This window comes from Perissodus microlepis, chromosome 14, assembly GCF_051167445.1.
Source record: "Perissodus microlepis isolate ML-2025 ecotype Zambia chromosome 14, ASM5116744v1, whole genome shotgun sequence".
Classification (NCBI taxonomy): domain Eukaryota; kingdom Metazoa; phylum Chordata; class Actinopteri; order Cichliformes; family Cichlidae; genus Perissodus; species Perissodus microlepis.
Genome location: NC_140474.1, coordinates 8,147,631 through 8,164,831, shown reverse-complemented (window position 1 = coordinate 8,164,831; position 17,201 = coordinate 8,147,631). Strand labels below are relative to the sequence as shown.

Here is a 17,201-nt window from a genome sequence, read left to right as displayed (position 1 = left end):
TGGCACTTTTGTAGGACATTCAGTATGCCTTCACTGAAATGAGAGTTTGAAACTCACATTTTTCTGTTTGTCATCTTGTTTGCTTTCTCACAGGTAATCCTGGTGCAAGTAAACCCAGGTGAGGCCTTTACTATTCGACGAGAGGATGGTCAGTTTCAGTGTATCACAGGTAAGAAGAAGCGTTGATCTTTTTAGTCAAAATTTTTATTGTCTAATAATAATGTTGTCTAATATAGCATAACGTTCAGTTAAGTCAGTCTTAACTTTTTTTTTAACTCACTGGATGTTTTTGACCCATCTTTATTCATTAATGCATAGAGACAAAAAAAACGTATTTTCTCAGTTCTCTGTTTTTTGCCTTTAAAAATTAGTTCATACAATGTCATCTGTTAAGCTATTTTTGGAATACAATAGTTTCCCCAGCATTTTAAAAAGAGATAATTAGGCGTTGTGTTTGACTATGTGTTTTCTGCATAGATAACACGGCAACAGTATTAGATCAAGGTTTAATTAAGTTTCATCATCACCTCGTACATATGAATACATATAAAATGTTAAAGCTCCAAACTAATTCATTTGCAGCAGAAATCATCAACAGCTAATGAAAAATAAGGCACCTGCATGACTGTCGCTCAACTGAAGAGCCTTTTCTGGCATTTGGTAGAGAAGGCGTGGCTGTCAGATAATCATATTAATCTTCACTTTGCATCACGTTTACAAAGAGAAAATGAAAGTTGAAATGTTTGCATAAACTTAGCCTTGAGAAAACTAGAGACCTAGAGGGGAGTAGGACAAAGGGAGATTAAGTTGAGCCTAAAGTCAAAGTTGGGCTGGTAAATCTGATCATTCTACTTGTATGTTCGTCATTTAAGTCATGGTGGTTGGTAGTGGTACATTTTTACTGCTTCATATCTTAAAGCATGCATAATATTTTCCACCGTTACGTATGTAAATGGGGTGGAAAAATTACTATAGGAGGGGTTGTATTGAATTATAAAGTGCTTGATGAGTGCGTTTTTTTTGTTTTGTTTTTTTCTTTCTTCTCAGGATATGGTAATCTGATTAACACAGATTCTGTTCTTGTCAGTTATTTCCTTTATGTGGAGTCATTCAGCTTGGTTTTTTTCGCCTTGAAAGAGAGGAAGTTGGTGAGGATGCAGTGACGTATTTTTACTGAAAAAAATATCAGAATGGTAGTCATGTGTCATAGCTCTCAGCTTGCTCAGTGCCATAATTGCACGTATAGTTTCAGTTACAACAGCGACTAGTTCAAAGAATGGCATATGACAAGATGTTTTTAAGCCAAATATCGTTAAACGTGCTTAAAGGACAGATTCCTGTTCTGTAGTATGTGATGTACATGTGGTCATACAAGCATTATTAAAGTGTGTTTTGTTTACTATAATCATTCCATCTGTCTTTAAATATCTTTTTCTACCATACCAAGTGAAGGGGGACAAAACCACCAGTTTTTCCCTTCCTTTTCAAAAGATTTCCTAAACTTTATTTCTGGAGTTAATAAGAGGCTTCAGCAGTCTGAGACTGTTGAATCAAATGGGTATCTTCCAAAGGTACCGTGGTTTAAGTATGAAGTTCTTTATTTTCTTCATCTGGACACTGTTTTCCTTGTCAATATGGCAGCAAGAGGGTAACATGAAGAATTAGATGCCTACTGAAAAGTACAGTTAGTTTGGAAGGTATTCATTTGGCTTGTCAAACTCAGACTGCTGAACGCTCCTATTACGTTTGCTGAACTTTAGAAGAGAGCTTTTTTTTTTTTAAATCAAAGCCTTCAGACTTTGTCCCTCATCACTTGAATTACACATAAGGAAGAGATCTGTGACCATTGTAAACAGGAGCAGTGATTAAAGCAAGCAAAACCGGTTTTGTGCACTCATACGATTACATGTACTGTTTTTAGAAGACTTAAAAATGAGTGAGCCTATTGTTTAACACAACAAACTAACAAAAAAGATGTTAACAAAATGTGCATTATTTATACGAATCTAGCATGAAATATGCTTGATTACGCTCAGTTAATATGTAATTTTGTTCTCTTTATATTCTTCTCCCTCAGCTCATTAAAAATCCATTGTCCTGATGAATGGTGCATCTGTAATCTATATATCATAATGTAAAAGAAAAATATGGCATAATTACAGTGTTTAGTAGAGGACTTGGGGAAAAAGATGTTTGAGTAAGATGTGTTACTCATGCTTATTTGTCCTGATGGCATTTCCTTTTCCACAATTGTTGGTGATTACGCTGGCTTTGTGACAGCAACAATGAAGTCTAGCCCTAACATGTTGCTGACAGTGTGAAGGAGGGGGGAAAAAGTGCCAGCGTAGTTGTAGGAGGGAGCGTTGTGGTACCATAATTATAAATTATAAATTGTAGTTGCCTGGAGAAAACATTGATCTGAAAATGATTTGCTTTGTTTATGGCTTGGTACACGGGACATCCTGCCCTGTATTGACATTTCCTCGAGCTCATAGCCACTCTTGTGTTCTCTCTCTCCAATTGTGAATTTGATATGATAAGGAAAAAGATGTTAACATAGTGTGATTAATTTCTGATACCCTTTGTGACCCCATTAAAGGCATTCAGCAATGTAGGACACATTTAATGATTTCCATATAGACTGCTGCTTACTGTCTCATTGTGTCTGGGCCTTTTGTCTATACCATGTGGCATATAGAAATAACTATGAGATGACATGCCCCAGGGATCTATAGTTAAATGACAAAGGAGTTATAGAAAGTGATGCTGCCCAGCCAGGAAGCCATAATACAGTGTGCTCACAGCAGGGGCTCTTCTCCCTACTCCTCTCTTCTGAGTTCTCACACCAGTCCCCCATTATGAGCTTAGTAAACCTTCCTAATAGGGAGCAAGCATGCATAGTTTCCATCAGAGGAGAAACAAGGAGCTGAGAGGTGCCACATAGATCAGTGTGACTGCTACTAACTGGCCTGTCACAGGGTGCACTCATCTCTCTGTGACGTGAATAGAGGGATGACTCACCGCTTGCAGTGCAAGGAGGGAGGAAGAAGTGTATGTGTGTGTGTGTCTGTTTGTGCTTGCAGGCATGCATGCATGCATGCATGTATGTGCTGGTTGATTGGGTTGTTTTTTGTTTTGTTTTCCCCCTCCCTTGTTTGTTCAGAACAACCCATACAACACAACAATATCTCTGTTCACTTAAGTGTTTAATGTGCACGTGTATGCTTCCATCTTTAACCCTGGTGTATATGATGGTATCACAAAGCCAAAAGGATCTGGCTTACGCACTTTTTGCTTTATATGACATCATTTTGTGTATTCATATATTCACATATTTTTAGCAGCTTAATGTGCGCAATTTCTGTGTGTTAGGGCATGGCAGCCAGGTTAATAGGAACGAACAGTCTTGTTAAATGTTGTTTATAGAAGGCGTTTGCCTTTTTGCTAAGTTGGAGGCGGGACCTGAGATGATAGAATCTAATTGGAGTGGCCATTTACTGTGCTTGTGTTGGGTAACTTTCTTGCCACAAGGAGAGTGGACATGCCCTCACAGTTTCAGGCCAGCACTCCCTAATTTGGCTTTCTCTTTACCTACTTCTAGATGCCAAATCTAGACGTAGATGAAAAAAGCTGCATCACTGGAATCTGTAGCCACCTGATAAGCTTGGTGACAGATGAGGCAAGTCAGCTTCAGGACCACTAGGTTGATTAGATCCACTTCTTTATGTGATATAGCCTTGCGGTGATTCACCATCACTTTGGATGATTCAGTCGGTGGTTTATGGCATAAAGCTCTGTCTAGTTCTACAGGGCTTATTGAACCTGATAGTGATTTGCCATTTTTCACAAAAAATCTGTCATTTTGGTATTGTGACAGGAAGCTAAAAATAGTGTGCACAGACCTTCATGTTACTGAGCAGACACACACCTTACTCAGTTTGATTATTCAGTCCTTCTGCTTACGTGTCCCTTATCTCTGCTGAGGCTGTCTCACAGCTATGAAACACTTCACTTCACTTCATTTCTGATGATCTGCAGGTGTCTTTAGTCTTTCTTTTTCCCTATTGAAGAAAGTTACATCTATCATATCCTGTGCCTTAAACTGTCTGCACTGTCTACTATGGTGTAGTCCGTTTTGAGACTATTTTGATGACAATTTATGTTCAAGAAGTTCTACGAAAATAATTCCTTTGATTTGAGTTTTTGGGGTTGAGTTAATTTGATCCACTTCACTTGCAGTATCATCAACTTGAATTTTTTGAGCTTGTTAGTGCATACTAACCTTCAGAAAAACCGTTTCAGATAGGCTACCCTAGTAAACTGTATGTATGTAACCATCACATTTCCCCCCCAACAACAGGAAAAAAAAACCATTAAATGAGAATTTCAAATATGGATTATACTTTTTCTGTCCCCGCTTAATTTCCCACCACCTCTTTAGGTGTAATTTATACTTCAGTGTTAAATCTATATGGAGTCTATGATGTAATCTACACTAGTGTCTAATGCTGTTGCTGAAATTTAAACTGGTGTGCCTGCACTTAGGCAGTTTGTCTCTTCAAATTAAAGCATTCTCCTCCTGTCTACCTGAAAAAATGGTGGCAGAAGAAGAGGCCGCTGGAAATGTTTAGAATGAAACAATGGTAATGAATGAACCCATCGTAATTGGTGCAACATTGGTCCAACGTTACTCAGTCTTTGACTGAGTAGCTAAGGCCATCATGAAACGGTTGCTGGTGGCACAGGCTTCCAGCAACCAGTGGTCAGCCTATTATTTTAACTGGAAATAAACAGAAATTTGGATGAATTGCATCATTTAAAATTAAAACCCATGTGAACAGTTGTAGTTGGACTTCTTTTCATACACAACACCCTCTCCCAAACCACAGCCATCACATATGGTTTACAGGATTGGGCTGCAAACATCAAACACATTAGCACTATTTTTATGCTCATCACCTCCCCCACCTAACTCCAAGGACATGTACACAAACATGTGGATGCAGACAGTTCATTCACAGCTTCTGCAGTGAGTAGCTCTAAGAATGACTGAGCTTGTGAGTCATTCTCCCGCTGCTGCGTTGATACCAAGGAAAAGGGAAAAGGGGTAAAGAGGATATGATTGGGGGGGGGGTTCAACTTAACCCCACCCTCCACCCCCGTTTAGGCAGTGGGGGGATGTCCATAGCAATAAGATGGTTGCATGTCTCTTAAGCTGTTTTTGTGTTTGTGAAATTATCATTTCAGACATCATAACTTTATGTCAGGAAACTGTTTTTAAAGTGGAATCTTTATTTCCTGAACATAGTCAGATAATTCATTATTTACAAAAAAGTGCCCCCTGTAGTCATGGCCCCTCTCTTGTTCTGGTTTAGTCTGGCTTACAGCAGTATAAGCCTCTGATGTTCTGTAATAAGCACAAGCATGAAGGTTACTGACTCCCTCCCTTCCTGTAAACGTCATTCATACCGGTGGGGGCTGCAAGAATCACACAGATGCCTTAACATTTTTAGGATATTCAGATTAACTTTACAAATACCCAAGAAAATGTCTATTTTTTCTTAAAATGTTCAATTGTTTACAGCTTCCTCAAGTTCTGGTTTGCACAGTTCCCTCTCCTTTTTTACTCCTCCTCTATCTGGATAGATTGGTGATGGTTGGATGCTAGCAGGCATATTTTGGATCAACACCGTGTCTGAGGATGGGTGTACACATGCAGGCTTTGTAATCTGATAATAAAATGTTGCGCCTGTTATAAATTACTGCCTTCTTAATTTGATGAAAGATATTTCCCGCCTAAAAGAAAAATGCTATGTCATGCAAAAAAAGGAACCATTTGCCACAGTGTCATCACTAAAAATTCAGGTTATGGTTTTAAGTTCTAATTATTACTTTTTGGGATTATTGACAGTTCAGTACTTCCTTTTCCCTTGCTTGGGTGTAATTATTATCCACTGTCAGTAAATGTTCTTGCATTCCCTTGCCTACCCTAACTCTCCTCTTTATTTGCTGATAGAGACAATTTATTAGCTCTAATTAATCAAGCCCACTCCATCTTTATAGGACCACAGTTCATCATGTTGCCAGTGAGAGCTCATTGAGAGTGCCCATATGAAAATACTGACTGTTGTTCCCTCTGAATGCTTTCCTGGATTTTTACACTTGTCTCTTAACCCAGACAGACTCTATGTAGTCTTCAAATGTAATTGAGGGTTCATCGTACATCGGATTAAACCTGACAGTTTGCTTGTATTATAGCAAGCAAATTTTATAATCTATTATTTCAACACCACGTCTGCCAAGTTTTGTATTTTTGCATGTGAAGTTCCGCTTGACTGTTTTTGTTATTGAGCTCCATTTTAAGACAAGAGGAAACAGGTGGGTGCTCAAAGGGCCTCAGCTCATTTTTGTGTATGTGAACATGTATGCGGCCTTTTGAAAAGTCTTTAACTCCTAGAGGAATACTGATACTTTCTTTTTCTTAATGAGTTTTTCTTTTTTCTGTGGCAACTTCCTCTGGAAGGCTGGCACTCCATGGCCACGTCAGCACAACCAGTGCTTCGGTTGACTCAGGGGGAGGAGGGGGATGGGGATGTGGTCTTTTTTTTTTTTTTTTTTTTTTTTCTTCAAATAATCTGATCTTTGTCAGCACGCGTGCGTCAGTTTGATGTAAAAAGAGTGGGTGTCTCCCCCTATTTTCCACCCTGCTTTTCACATTGTGGTCTCCTATCCTACCTCTCTTACCTTGTACTTTCTAGCCCATGCACTCCAAGTTGGTAGACACAAAGCTTTTCATTCTGTGTGAACAACGTATAGCATGCTAATGAGATTAATCAGATTTCCTGTTCCTCAGTATCAGAGGCACTAACTAGAATTGCTTTAGGCAGTTGTTAGGTAGATTCGCTGCTTAGTACTGAGTGGCATAACGGATTTTTCTTAAAAGTGAGTAGAGTTCACAATGCAGCCCTTGAACTCCTTCTCAAATTTGTTAATCTAAAAATCTATGATGGCTGAGCCAGTGTGATTGGCTTCATTCAGACAAAGTCTCCTCATGTTACCTGAATTTTTGTCCTTGCACAGCCTGTGTTCTTAGGCAGGGAAATGACTCACTGCCTGTTTGCCCTTTTGACTTCAGTATAAAAGGCCTATCTTCTGTTTGTCTTATTCAAGAAAGTTTATTAGCAGGGAGCAGGTGCCCTGCAAAATCATGGGCTTACGTAGTTGGGTCTCCTGGAGGCTACTGTTGATGCATTTAGTCTTGGCTCGGTACACTGGGTCAGTGGGGTAAAATTCTTTGTAACCCTTGTAAAGCAAATAATACCAGAAAGGGGATGTGAGTATGATGCAATTCTAAGCTGTCGTACTACTTTTCTTTGTAAACTGATGCAAACACCTCATGATCAGCTATAGATTAAAGTTAACATTTCTGTCTACCCATATGGACATTTACCTTCTCTTATCATGTATTCATGATTTTTCTCCCCTCTCACATTTCTCCCACAGCCTGTAGAATAATATACAAGCATAGAAATGATCACATTTACTTCCTTTCCTGATAGCAACAGCAAAATCACCAAAGCTGTGCAACATTCACACACGGATTGACCTACACAGATAAGGACTGCTGTGTCAGCTTCGATGGTGCAGCATTACTTTTCTCACAAAACAAAGTTGCTCGACTGCCTCTCAAACATTACCCGCCTCTGTGTTGAGCTGCTGATTACAACTGTGAACTCTGGACCTGTTATTCTGTGTTGAGATTTTATCTGTTTACACTTAACTAAATGCTACTGCAGTCTAAAGCAACAACCTCACAGTTACTGTAATTTGGTGCCGAATGTATTAATGGCAATGCTTCTGTTATTTGGAAGTAATAGTGGTGGAAATATCCAAAACAGGTAGCTGGCAAACTGGCAGCTGTTCCTATTTGTGCTCGTACTTGCTGTTAATCTTCCTTGAGACCTGGAGGCTGGACTTAGTGCTGAAGGAGGGCAGTGCTAAGTGTTAGTGGGAGTGTGGCAGGCTATAGTCCTAGACACGTTAGAATTAGAATAGCTTTCGCCTCTTATTACTCTTTTGACAAAATGAGTGAAAATGCTTAATCAAGCAATCTCTTTTGCTCTCCTCCATGACATATGGCATTGGGGGGGTTTGTCTTTGGTCTGTAAGAAGAGAAATGTGTGAATGCGCAAACTTGGCTGAGAGGTCTCTTTCTTTCTCCAAGGCTTTTTGCTGAGCTGTCTCTTCTCTGAGCTGAGCTAAGCCGTTGAACTGCCCCCCATAACAGAGCAGGAAACTTTGTTCCTCAGCACTTTTGGAAAGTGGTTTTCTTGCATTTGCCAGGATTTTTAAAAATGCGTTTTGGGCCTTTTTTCTCATAGGTATTAAGAAAATACTTATTGAAAATGCATCTGGTTTAGAAAAACAAATCATATACGGGGATATTCCTCTTACAGAGGTGCAGCTTTAGTTAAAACTGCCTGTGCATGGGAATTATAAGTAGCTGAATGTGAGAAGTTTTTCTGACTTAGATTTAAGTAAAGTGTGTTTATTATTTCTATAGAAGTTTTAAGGTAAATGGCCACATTGTTGACTTTACTAATTGAGTGCAGTCTTCTGTAAATAAAGCCCTGACCCTTCAGTTAAAAAATGTAAATTGGTGGCTCTGGCTTAGTTTTGGATCACTCATTCATTGCTGCGTGGCATGTTGGAAATGTGCTACATTTGTGGATTGTGGTTCTGGTTTGCCATAGCTGTTGGGCTTGTATTAAACTTAAGCCCCGTGTATGACGGTGTTTATCCTGAGGGAAGGTGTTTGATCTTGCGCCTTTCTAACTTCTTCGTAGGTCCTGCTCAGGTTCCCATGATGTCTCCAAATGGTTCAGTGCCTCCAATCTATGTGCCTCCTGGATACATTTCACAGGTAGCCATTCATGCGCTATTTCCATCCCAGGGTTTCTGATTGGCATCTTATCATTCTGAGAGTAGCTTTGATATCTGCTTTCAATACTATTGTTTTTTTCCCCCTTAGATCATAGAAGAGAACGGAGTGCGGCGGGTTCTGGTTTTACCTCAGCAACCAGAGTTCCACCCAGGGGGGCACTCCCCTCTCCACCATCCTCCTCCACCACCCCATGCCCACCTGCCTGCCTTCATCCCACACCCTGCCATGATGCCCCCTCCACATCACCTGTATACAGGCATGGCAGGGGGCGTGGGCGACATGAGCTCCCAGTACATCTCTCAGTACCATCCAGCTCATATTTACCCGGAGCAGGGTGAGTTGGAGTCAGGAGTCCCTGGATATACTGTTATACTTGTTGTGTTGTTGTTTTTTTGTATTTGTTCTCAGCACTTTATTTGGATAGGCTGGTTACACATAGGGCTGCCACAAACGATTATTTTGATAGTCGACTAGTCACCGATTATTTTTGCGATTAGTTGACTAATCAGATCATGCATCCATTGGATGTACAGCTTATTGCACCAGCATGCATCTGCTCTTATATAACTATCATTAGCTTACAGCTTTAAGTGTTTAAGGTATGTGCTCACTAAAAATAAAGACAAGATGATAGTTTATTAAATTTAAATGAAATTTGCAGATTCTTTCGGTGAAGTTTAATAAACTCCTTGCTATCTAAAATATAACAGGACACCTGAGTATATTCTCGAGCATCTCACACTTCTGATAATCAGTTGTCTGCCTGACGTTTATTCAGCTGTGTAAAAACTATAACTTTAATCTCAGCCAAACCGATTTACTCAGGAACAAATAAAATACTAAAAAAAAAGCCAAACAATAACATTTTTAAGTTATCTAAGTGACTCGTATATGTTTAACCTGAGAAGCGAAAGACCGTGGTGGGTTTGAAAACGATTTGCGGGAGTCCGGTGTTCTCACGGGCTCTAGTGAGCCTTGAACCCGGCTAGCTATCGAGCTAGTGGGTAACAGACGTCTCCGAAAACGTCGGAGCGCTTTTGAAAATATTTGGTGTCTTGATAAACTGAGCAGATATTTGAGGTTTACACAGTTACATTCGCGCCTAAAAATATGTTAAACGTTTATTTTGTGACCTAGAAAGAATAATAAGAGTAATATTAAAACTAACTAGCTGCTGCCATTGTTGGAAACTGAGCTGGGCTGCGCTATGAATTCTGGGACACAGCTTCTTCTTCGGGGTTTAACGGCAGCTGGCATCCTTGTACATGCAGTGCTGCCATCTTCTGTTTCAGTCCGTTATTACACTCTTAAATTCTACTACGTATTCCTGCGTCTTTTGTGATCTTACAAAGCTTCAAACGACGCGTCGACTATTAAATCAGTCGTCGACGATTTTGATAGTCGACGTAATCGTGACTAGTCGACTAATCGTGGCAGCCCTAGTTACACACTAATGGCATGAGTCAAGTCTTACTCTTTTAGTTGCTTAATCTAAGAGAATTACTTCACTATCATCATGTGCATTTGCATGTCCATCTTATAAGAATAATGTGTTTGTGCCACAGTCTCTACAGATTCTCACTCCCAACATGGACGTCCGTCGTTGGTTCACAGAGATGACAGAACTAGCAAAACACATGAACGTCTGCAGAAGAAACTGAAGGAGCGTCAAGGAGGAGGACAGGTGAAGGACAGCCCTCCCTCGTCACCACAGAAGTCCTGCAACAGTCCCCCAACGGTGGACATTCATAACGGTATTGGAGGGAAAGGGCTGGAGGCAGAGCAGGGGCAACTTAGGCACACAGTGTCCTCTCCTGACAAGCAGACAGGCAAGCGAAAAATTGGAGAGTCAGCAGGTAAGAGTATTAAAGGGTGGAGGTTTATCATAGGTTTTAGTTTTGGGTTTTAGCATGGTATTTGGGAAAACTAATAGCTGGGCGAAGGTGATACTATTTAATCAGTCACGTTTTAATGTGCAGGAAGAATAGTTTCACATTGTGACCTGATGGAGATTGCTACAATGTAGAAACAATCCACTACTAATAATGAAGCATTTAAAAAAATCGTTACAATATTTTTCAAGATCCAGTTAGAGAATTATTTTCACAGCTTAGAAATATCTGAATTCCTCACTTGATAGTTTTCTTTAAGTCTTTAAATCTTAAGGGTAATAACTAACAGAAGGTTGATCTGTAATCATTAATTTAAAAGAAGTTTGACATTTACAGAGTGATTTTGGTAGTACTGACACATCCTGTTTGTTCAGCACATAAAAAACAGTAGCTATTATTAAAGTATTTTAATAAATTGATTTACTTTTTTCTCTTCTTTCCTCAGTACTTGACAAGGAGGCGCAGGCCCTACAAGCACTCTTGAGCACCATTAATAAACCAGAGGTTGGTGTTTACTTCTTTCTTTTTTTTAATCTAATTAATGCAGTTTGCATGAATTTATGTGATTCCGTTAACAAAAAATGAAACTGTAATGATGCTACTATGTTGCATCATTAAACATTCTATTAACAACCTCGATGAATTTTTACTTAGCATCTTGCTAATGGAGTCAGACCTGCTGACTACCATCCATGTGGGGATTTTTTATTCCCAATTGTGCCGCAGCATTTATAAAAGTACTGAAAGGTTTGGATTTGCTCTGGGTTAAACACATTTTTCCCCTGGCTCTCACATAGTTAGATTATATACATGAGAAAGCCATTTGTTTTGCACCAAAATACATGATTAAATGTTATAGTTGCAAAATTATCTGACTGAAATATTCATACTAGATACATTTGTTTATCCTTTGAAATTGCTATTTTAAAATGGTGTTGGGTTCTCAGCTGCTCAGCAGCTTTGTAGATAAATGAAGACGAGAATGGCTGTTCAATAGCAGCTGGGTCAGAATTAGTAGAACTGCAAATAGAATTTGCTTGACCTTATAAGATAAGATTTGTCACCGTTGGTACCGTCTGAGCTCCTTGTAAAAGTAGCAAAAACAACTCGGTTGGAAATATAATAGATAAAGTTAACAGAATACTGGGGAAGTTCAGCTCTTTGCTGCCATACTGGTCCGTTACTCAACAGAGAGTCAAACTGCGGGAAGGAAAAGGACTAAGGTGGGCCTGCAGGGCAGAGGGGAGGAGGTACAGACTTGACCTGATTGAGTTCTTCCACATATGAATCCCCCCTGCAGAGTAGCTCAACCTATTTTTAAATCTTCTCCAAACAGAATGGAAAAAAAATCTTAGGGTTGCACAGCACATCCCTGCCAGAAGCTGAAAACCTTTTTCCCAATGCACTGTCAGTTTGCATATTTTGATCCCACACTCTTTTCCACTACCAAGCAATATGTTTGTTTTGGAAAATTCAAGAATAAGAAATGCTTATGTTTTTAAGACTTCTAAGCATGGCTGTTTACCAGCCATAACCAGTTTTGGTTCTGAGTTTTAAGGGTTGTAGGAAATTATTAATTTGACAGTATTTTAAGAGTCTGCAGATACTCTGAAGAAGGAATAACTTGATACTCATCCAATGTACTTTCTTGTGATAGGTGTCAGACATCGAGGCCAGAGGAGCAACAGTGAGCTGGAGTGCACCCACCAAGCCAGAAAGTGAGAATGACAGCAAGGAGGATGACCCCAGCTTCTCAGAGCCTCTCTGCTATGATGTCTCCATCTCAATTAGTGGTAAAGATGGGAAGTACCAGAGCATGCACTGGTGAGTATAAGAAATATCCACAAGTTTTAACATCAGTTGTCATGACAAATTAAGCATAGACTATGTCCTTATCAAACTCTAAAGGTGTTTTTTCATTTTCCTTTAATGCAGTGGGGAAGAACTAAGTGCAACTTTAGAACTCCTTCGGCCAGCAACAGACTATCATGTCAGGTTGGTGCAACACTCCACCACCTCTTATTTCAAATCGAGATTTAGTACTCCTAGGAATAATGTATAAACGTGTTTTTTGTTGTTGTTGTTGTTTGTTTGTGTCGTTGTCTCCCCCCCCCCCCCCCCAGGGTCCAGGCGATGTGTAGCGGTTTACAGGGAAACCCATCAGAGGCTGTGAGCTTCACCACTTTAAGCTGTGAGCCAGATCCTCCCAATCCTCCCAAGAAGATCAGTGGGACCAAGAATTCTCTTTTACTTCAGTGGAAGGTAAAAGAAAAGACTGCCTGATGGAGCCACAGTTTTAAAGCTGGACATTAAGAAGCAGCAAGAATGTATGAGATAAAAAAAAAAAAAAAAAAGATTACTAAATATTGAAACTATGATTTCTTTTGTGTTCAGGAATGATAGTAGGTGATAGTAATAAACGATGCACACATATTTGCCCCTTGAGGCGGAATAATGACTAAAAGTTAAGATCCCCGCACTTTCTATGATTACCTGATAATTCTAATTACCTTCCCTTCACAATTGTTACCATGCCCCCATCAGTGTTGTACCACTTCTGTGTTTTCATTCAAACTGTTCTATGGTGAGGATTAATGCTAGTGGTTGCACAGACTACTAGTTAGCTGAAATATTAAAAACCTGTTTTTTTTTGTTGTTTTTTTTTTGCTTTTTTTATCTACAGGCTCCATGTGACAATGGTTCCAAAATTCAAAACTACATACTCCAGTGGGATGAGGTAATTTTTTTTTTTATCTCTAAAGAATTGATATTTGTGTTCAATTAGTATTCCAGTTTCTTAAGTGAAACACTTTGTTCATTAAAGGGGAAGGGCACTGGTGTTTATGAACAGTGCTACTATGGACCTCAGAAGCAGCACAAAATGACCAAGCTTTCTCCAGCTTCACGATACTCTTTCCGCCTTGCAGCCAAAAATGACATGGGTACAAGGTAGGTGCATTAACGTCCTATTATCTCCTGAATGGCACCCTCCCTGTTGTCCGTTATTATATTGCTGTTTCTTCCATCCACTGTCTTCATCTATGTGTGTCTCTCACTGTGTTTCTTCTGTCTCTCTCTCCCATTCTTTCCCATCCACCATCTCTCTCTGCCCTCCCCAGCGAGTTCAGTGAAGTGGTGGACCTGTTCACCTCATGCAGTGTGCCATTGCCACCCTTCCCTCCAGAGCTGGAGATGGCGGGGGTGACCTGGCTGTGTCTGAAGTGGCAGAGGCCTGCTAGCTCTCCAAAGGAGGATGACATCTTTTATATTTTGGAAATGGAGGAGGAAGGCTCGGTATGTCTCCTGCGTAAACCTAAAATCATCTGATCATGTGAGATTGTAGCTCATGTATGAAACAGCAGTATATGCAGACACTGTTTTCTGTAAAATATTATGTTTTTCCCCATCCACGTGAAGTGCCTCCCGTTAATGCATACAGGCTTCTCTTAGACTGCTGTGTTTCCAGTTGTGTTGCCATCTTGAGTTTGTGAAAGAGTATAAAATATGTACATTTTCCACATTTTGTTGTGCTTAGACTTACCTTAATTCTTTGTCCATTGTGTCCTACTTCCGTTGGTGTTCCTAAGATTCGTTCTGTGCCTAATTGAAATAAATTAATATTAAACAGATGTAACAGTCTATATTAGGTCTCACAGTTGATGATGTCAGAGTTGAAAACTAAGCAGTGAGGTCAAAAAAACATGCCCATAGACTTGCAAGAAAGGGTTGACTCAATCCATGGATGTAGGAAAGGATACAAGAACATTTAAACAGTGTTAAGTACTCGAGAGTAGATAGTCTCCATTGAAGGTGGTTTCTCGTGCCTTTTAAAAATAATGGTAAGTCCATCCTTAATCACAAGAGTCACAGCTACCGGTTAAAGGTTTAAAGAAAAATTGGAGCAAGAGGGCTTGGTAAGACAGGTAACACAGAAGCAATTGATTTTTTTTCTTTTTTTTTTTTCTAGGTTAAAAAGTTGACATATTTGTAGCTTTGTTGCTTTTGCCCCTCAAAACGTAGTAGGTGGCGTGAACCAGACGAAAGCTTCCGTAATCCCTGCAGCTATTGCTCCTGCAGACCACTTTGCTTTCTGTGCTACAGTGGTTGTCTTGAAAGCCATTGCTCACCTGGTTGTTTTCCTCCTCCCTTTGTCATTTGTCTTTGTCTCAGGGATATGGCTTCCAGACAAGCTACAACGGTGAAGAACTCTCCTTCACCGTTAGGAATCTCCACAGGAGCACCAAGTGCAAGTTTAGGGTAAGGGAGCCCAAAGACTGACTTTGGTCGTTTTGGTTGTACTTTAATTTGAAATAAATGAAATCATATCTTTTAAATGAAAATATTAAAAGACTGCAGATCATAAATGTAGAACTTCTGAAATTTATGCTCAGGGATGCAGTGAAGCATTCCTGTCCAACGTTTTGGAAAAATGTTGAGGGTAACAAATTCTGAATGAGCATATATTTATTTGTTTATTTATTTACTTTTAAAGGTTCAATATTTGATATGTTGGCTTGGGAATTATTTGCTCATTATTATTATTATTATTATAATTATTATTATTATTGAGTGTCCCAATGAATTTGAAAACAAGGTTGTGGAGTGTGTATGGAGAGGAACAGCTTTTAGGCGGGGAAGTTGCTGAGTTCAATGTTGACCCTGTGAGTCATCTGTTTTGCAAGATTCTGCTAGCAAAGCGGTGGGCAGCTGACAACATCAACAGGAAGAGCCAATGAGAAGCTAGTTGTGCAAAGTGTTTGAGCCACACAAGTTTTTTGGGCCGGCAGTAATGTTAGAACCTTTGGACAAATAGTTGCCTGTGTCTTCTTCCCTATATAGTTTTCTCTTTCACACATTCCCAGATTCCCAGTCTTTCCCATTCTCCCCAACATTATTAGTCTCCTATTTAATTTCTGAATGTTTACTAAAGAGTTTTGAGCTCAAAGATTAATAAGTGGTTGAAATTAAACTGAAGATGTGACGCCTGCTTGAGATGTATGATCCATATCTTTATATAAAATAGTGTGTGTTCAATAAATCTGTAAGATTAGCTTTTCTAAATATTTGTAGCGTGTTAGACGTCTTAAATGAGTTTTGTCTATAACACAGTTCCATATCCTGTAAACATTGTTGTTTTAGTATTGATTACAGCAATTTGTAAATGTTCTAAACGAAAATGCTGTTTAGCCTTGTTTGAGCAGGCCTGAAAGATATAGAGCCCACTTTTAAGAGGTTTACTGTGCCCTGTTAAACTAAACATTTCTCAGAGATGGCATCACCTCAGCTGTGACGTTAGTGAGTTCTTAGCTCAAATCCATCTTTAAAAATATCATTTTTGCCCAGCATTTTCACCGCAGACATCCAGACATTCAGACATATAAACACCTGCCCAATTTCCCCAAACCATCTTTGTGGTTGTTTCTACTACACTGGTTGTCCTCAGAAGGAAGTGGTGGGTTTCTGGTTTTGGTGCTAGAGGCAGCAGTGCTGATTGACAAAACATATAGAAGACATTCTTTTAATTCAGGTGAACTGCTTTTGTGGTATTTCCTATAAAAAAGTTTATTACATAAGTTCCTCCATACAACTGTATTTAACAACTGTGTCATATTCAGTTTAGCTAAGTAGCTGTACTCCTAAACTGCAGTTGCTCTAGATCACAGGTGTTCAGTGTGTCTCCCCTCTCATAATAACTGTTATTTTCCTGCAGCAAGTGACAGTAACAGGTGCTATTTTTCTGCCCTGTGTTTCAAGAGCAAGAAATCCCAATTAATTAATAAACTGGTAATAGAATTTATAAGCTTTACTCACATGGCAATACGAATCCACACCACAGCATTGCTAAGCATGAAACTGTCAGAAAAGTATCACATAAACAAGCCGCCATATGGCTAAATGATAGAAATATTCATTAGCCATCTCAAGAAATCCTCACTCCCTCATTTCCAATTTTCCAGCTGCACATTGCGAAGGCAGGCTATGCACTGTGCAGGTTTGTTTGGTACAATACGTGGATGAACGCTGCTCAGCTTGCTCACAGAGATTTCGATATTATAGCAGAAGCGGCAGAGAAATGCAAATCCCAATAAAGCTTATTGTCTCATTTCATGATTGCTTTTTGAATTGACAAAAATAAAACCTGTTTAGACACCACAAGCTCTGCAGAGTCATCTCTTTCATAATGTGCTATTTGCCTGAGGCCATTTTAGTTGCAGGCATACTGTTTACTTTGTCTCATGGATCTGGTTGGTGGTTATTATCAGGGAAAAATAATGATCTTTATACACTTGGTCTCATTTACTACCTAGGGGGAAAAAAGAATTAATTTCCTGATAGGAGTTTATTATTTATTTATTTGTGCATTT

At 39.4% G+C, this 17,201-nt stretch overlaps 1 protein-coding gene across 5 annotated transcripts in view; it reads left to right on the top strand.

Annotated features, from left to right (window-relative positions):
* The window catches only part of fndc3a (fibronectin type III domain containing 3A), a 48,036-nt gene that overhangs the window by 20,425 nt on the left and 10,410 nt on the right, over window positions 1–17,201 (top strand). For 4 of the 5 annotated variants that reach the window (XM_084950238.1, XM_084950237.1, XM_084950240.1 and 1 more), the window contains 12 exons: window positions 94–169; window positions 8,847–8,923; window positions 9,032–9,278; window positions 10,510–10,800; window positions 11,282–11,340; window positions 12,494–12,660; window positions 12,772–12,831; window positions 12,960–13,098; window positions 13,520–13,573; window positions 13,661–13,785; window positions 13,956–14,130; window positions 15,007–15,093. In XM_084950238.1, the coding sequence (XP_084806364.1) occupies window positions 94–169; window positions 8,847–8,923; window positions 9,032–9,278; window positions 10,510–10,800; window positions 11,282–11,340; window positions 12,494–12,660; window positions 12,772–12,831; window positions 12,960–13,098; window positions 13,520–13,573; window positions 13,661–13,785; window positions 13,956–14,130; window positions 15,007–15,093 (1,557 nt within the window). The remainder of the gene's footprint in view (window positions 1–93; window positions 170–8,846; window positions 8,924–9,031; window positions 9,279–10,509; window positions 10,801–11,281; window positions 11,341–12,493; window positions 12,661–12,771; window positions 12,832–12,959; window positions 13,099–13,519; window positions 13,574–13,660; window positions 13,786–13,955; window positions 14,131–15,006; window positions 15,094–17,201) is intronic. The other variant, XM_084950239.1, reaches the window with a different exon arrangement.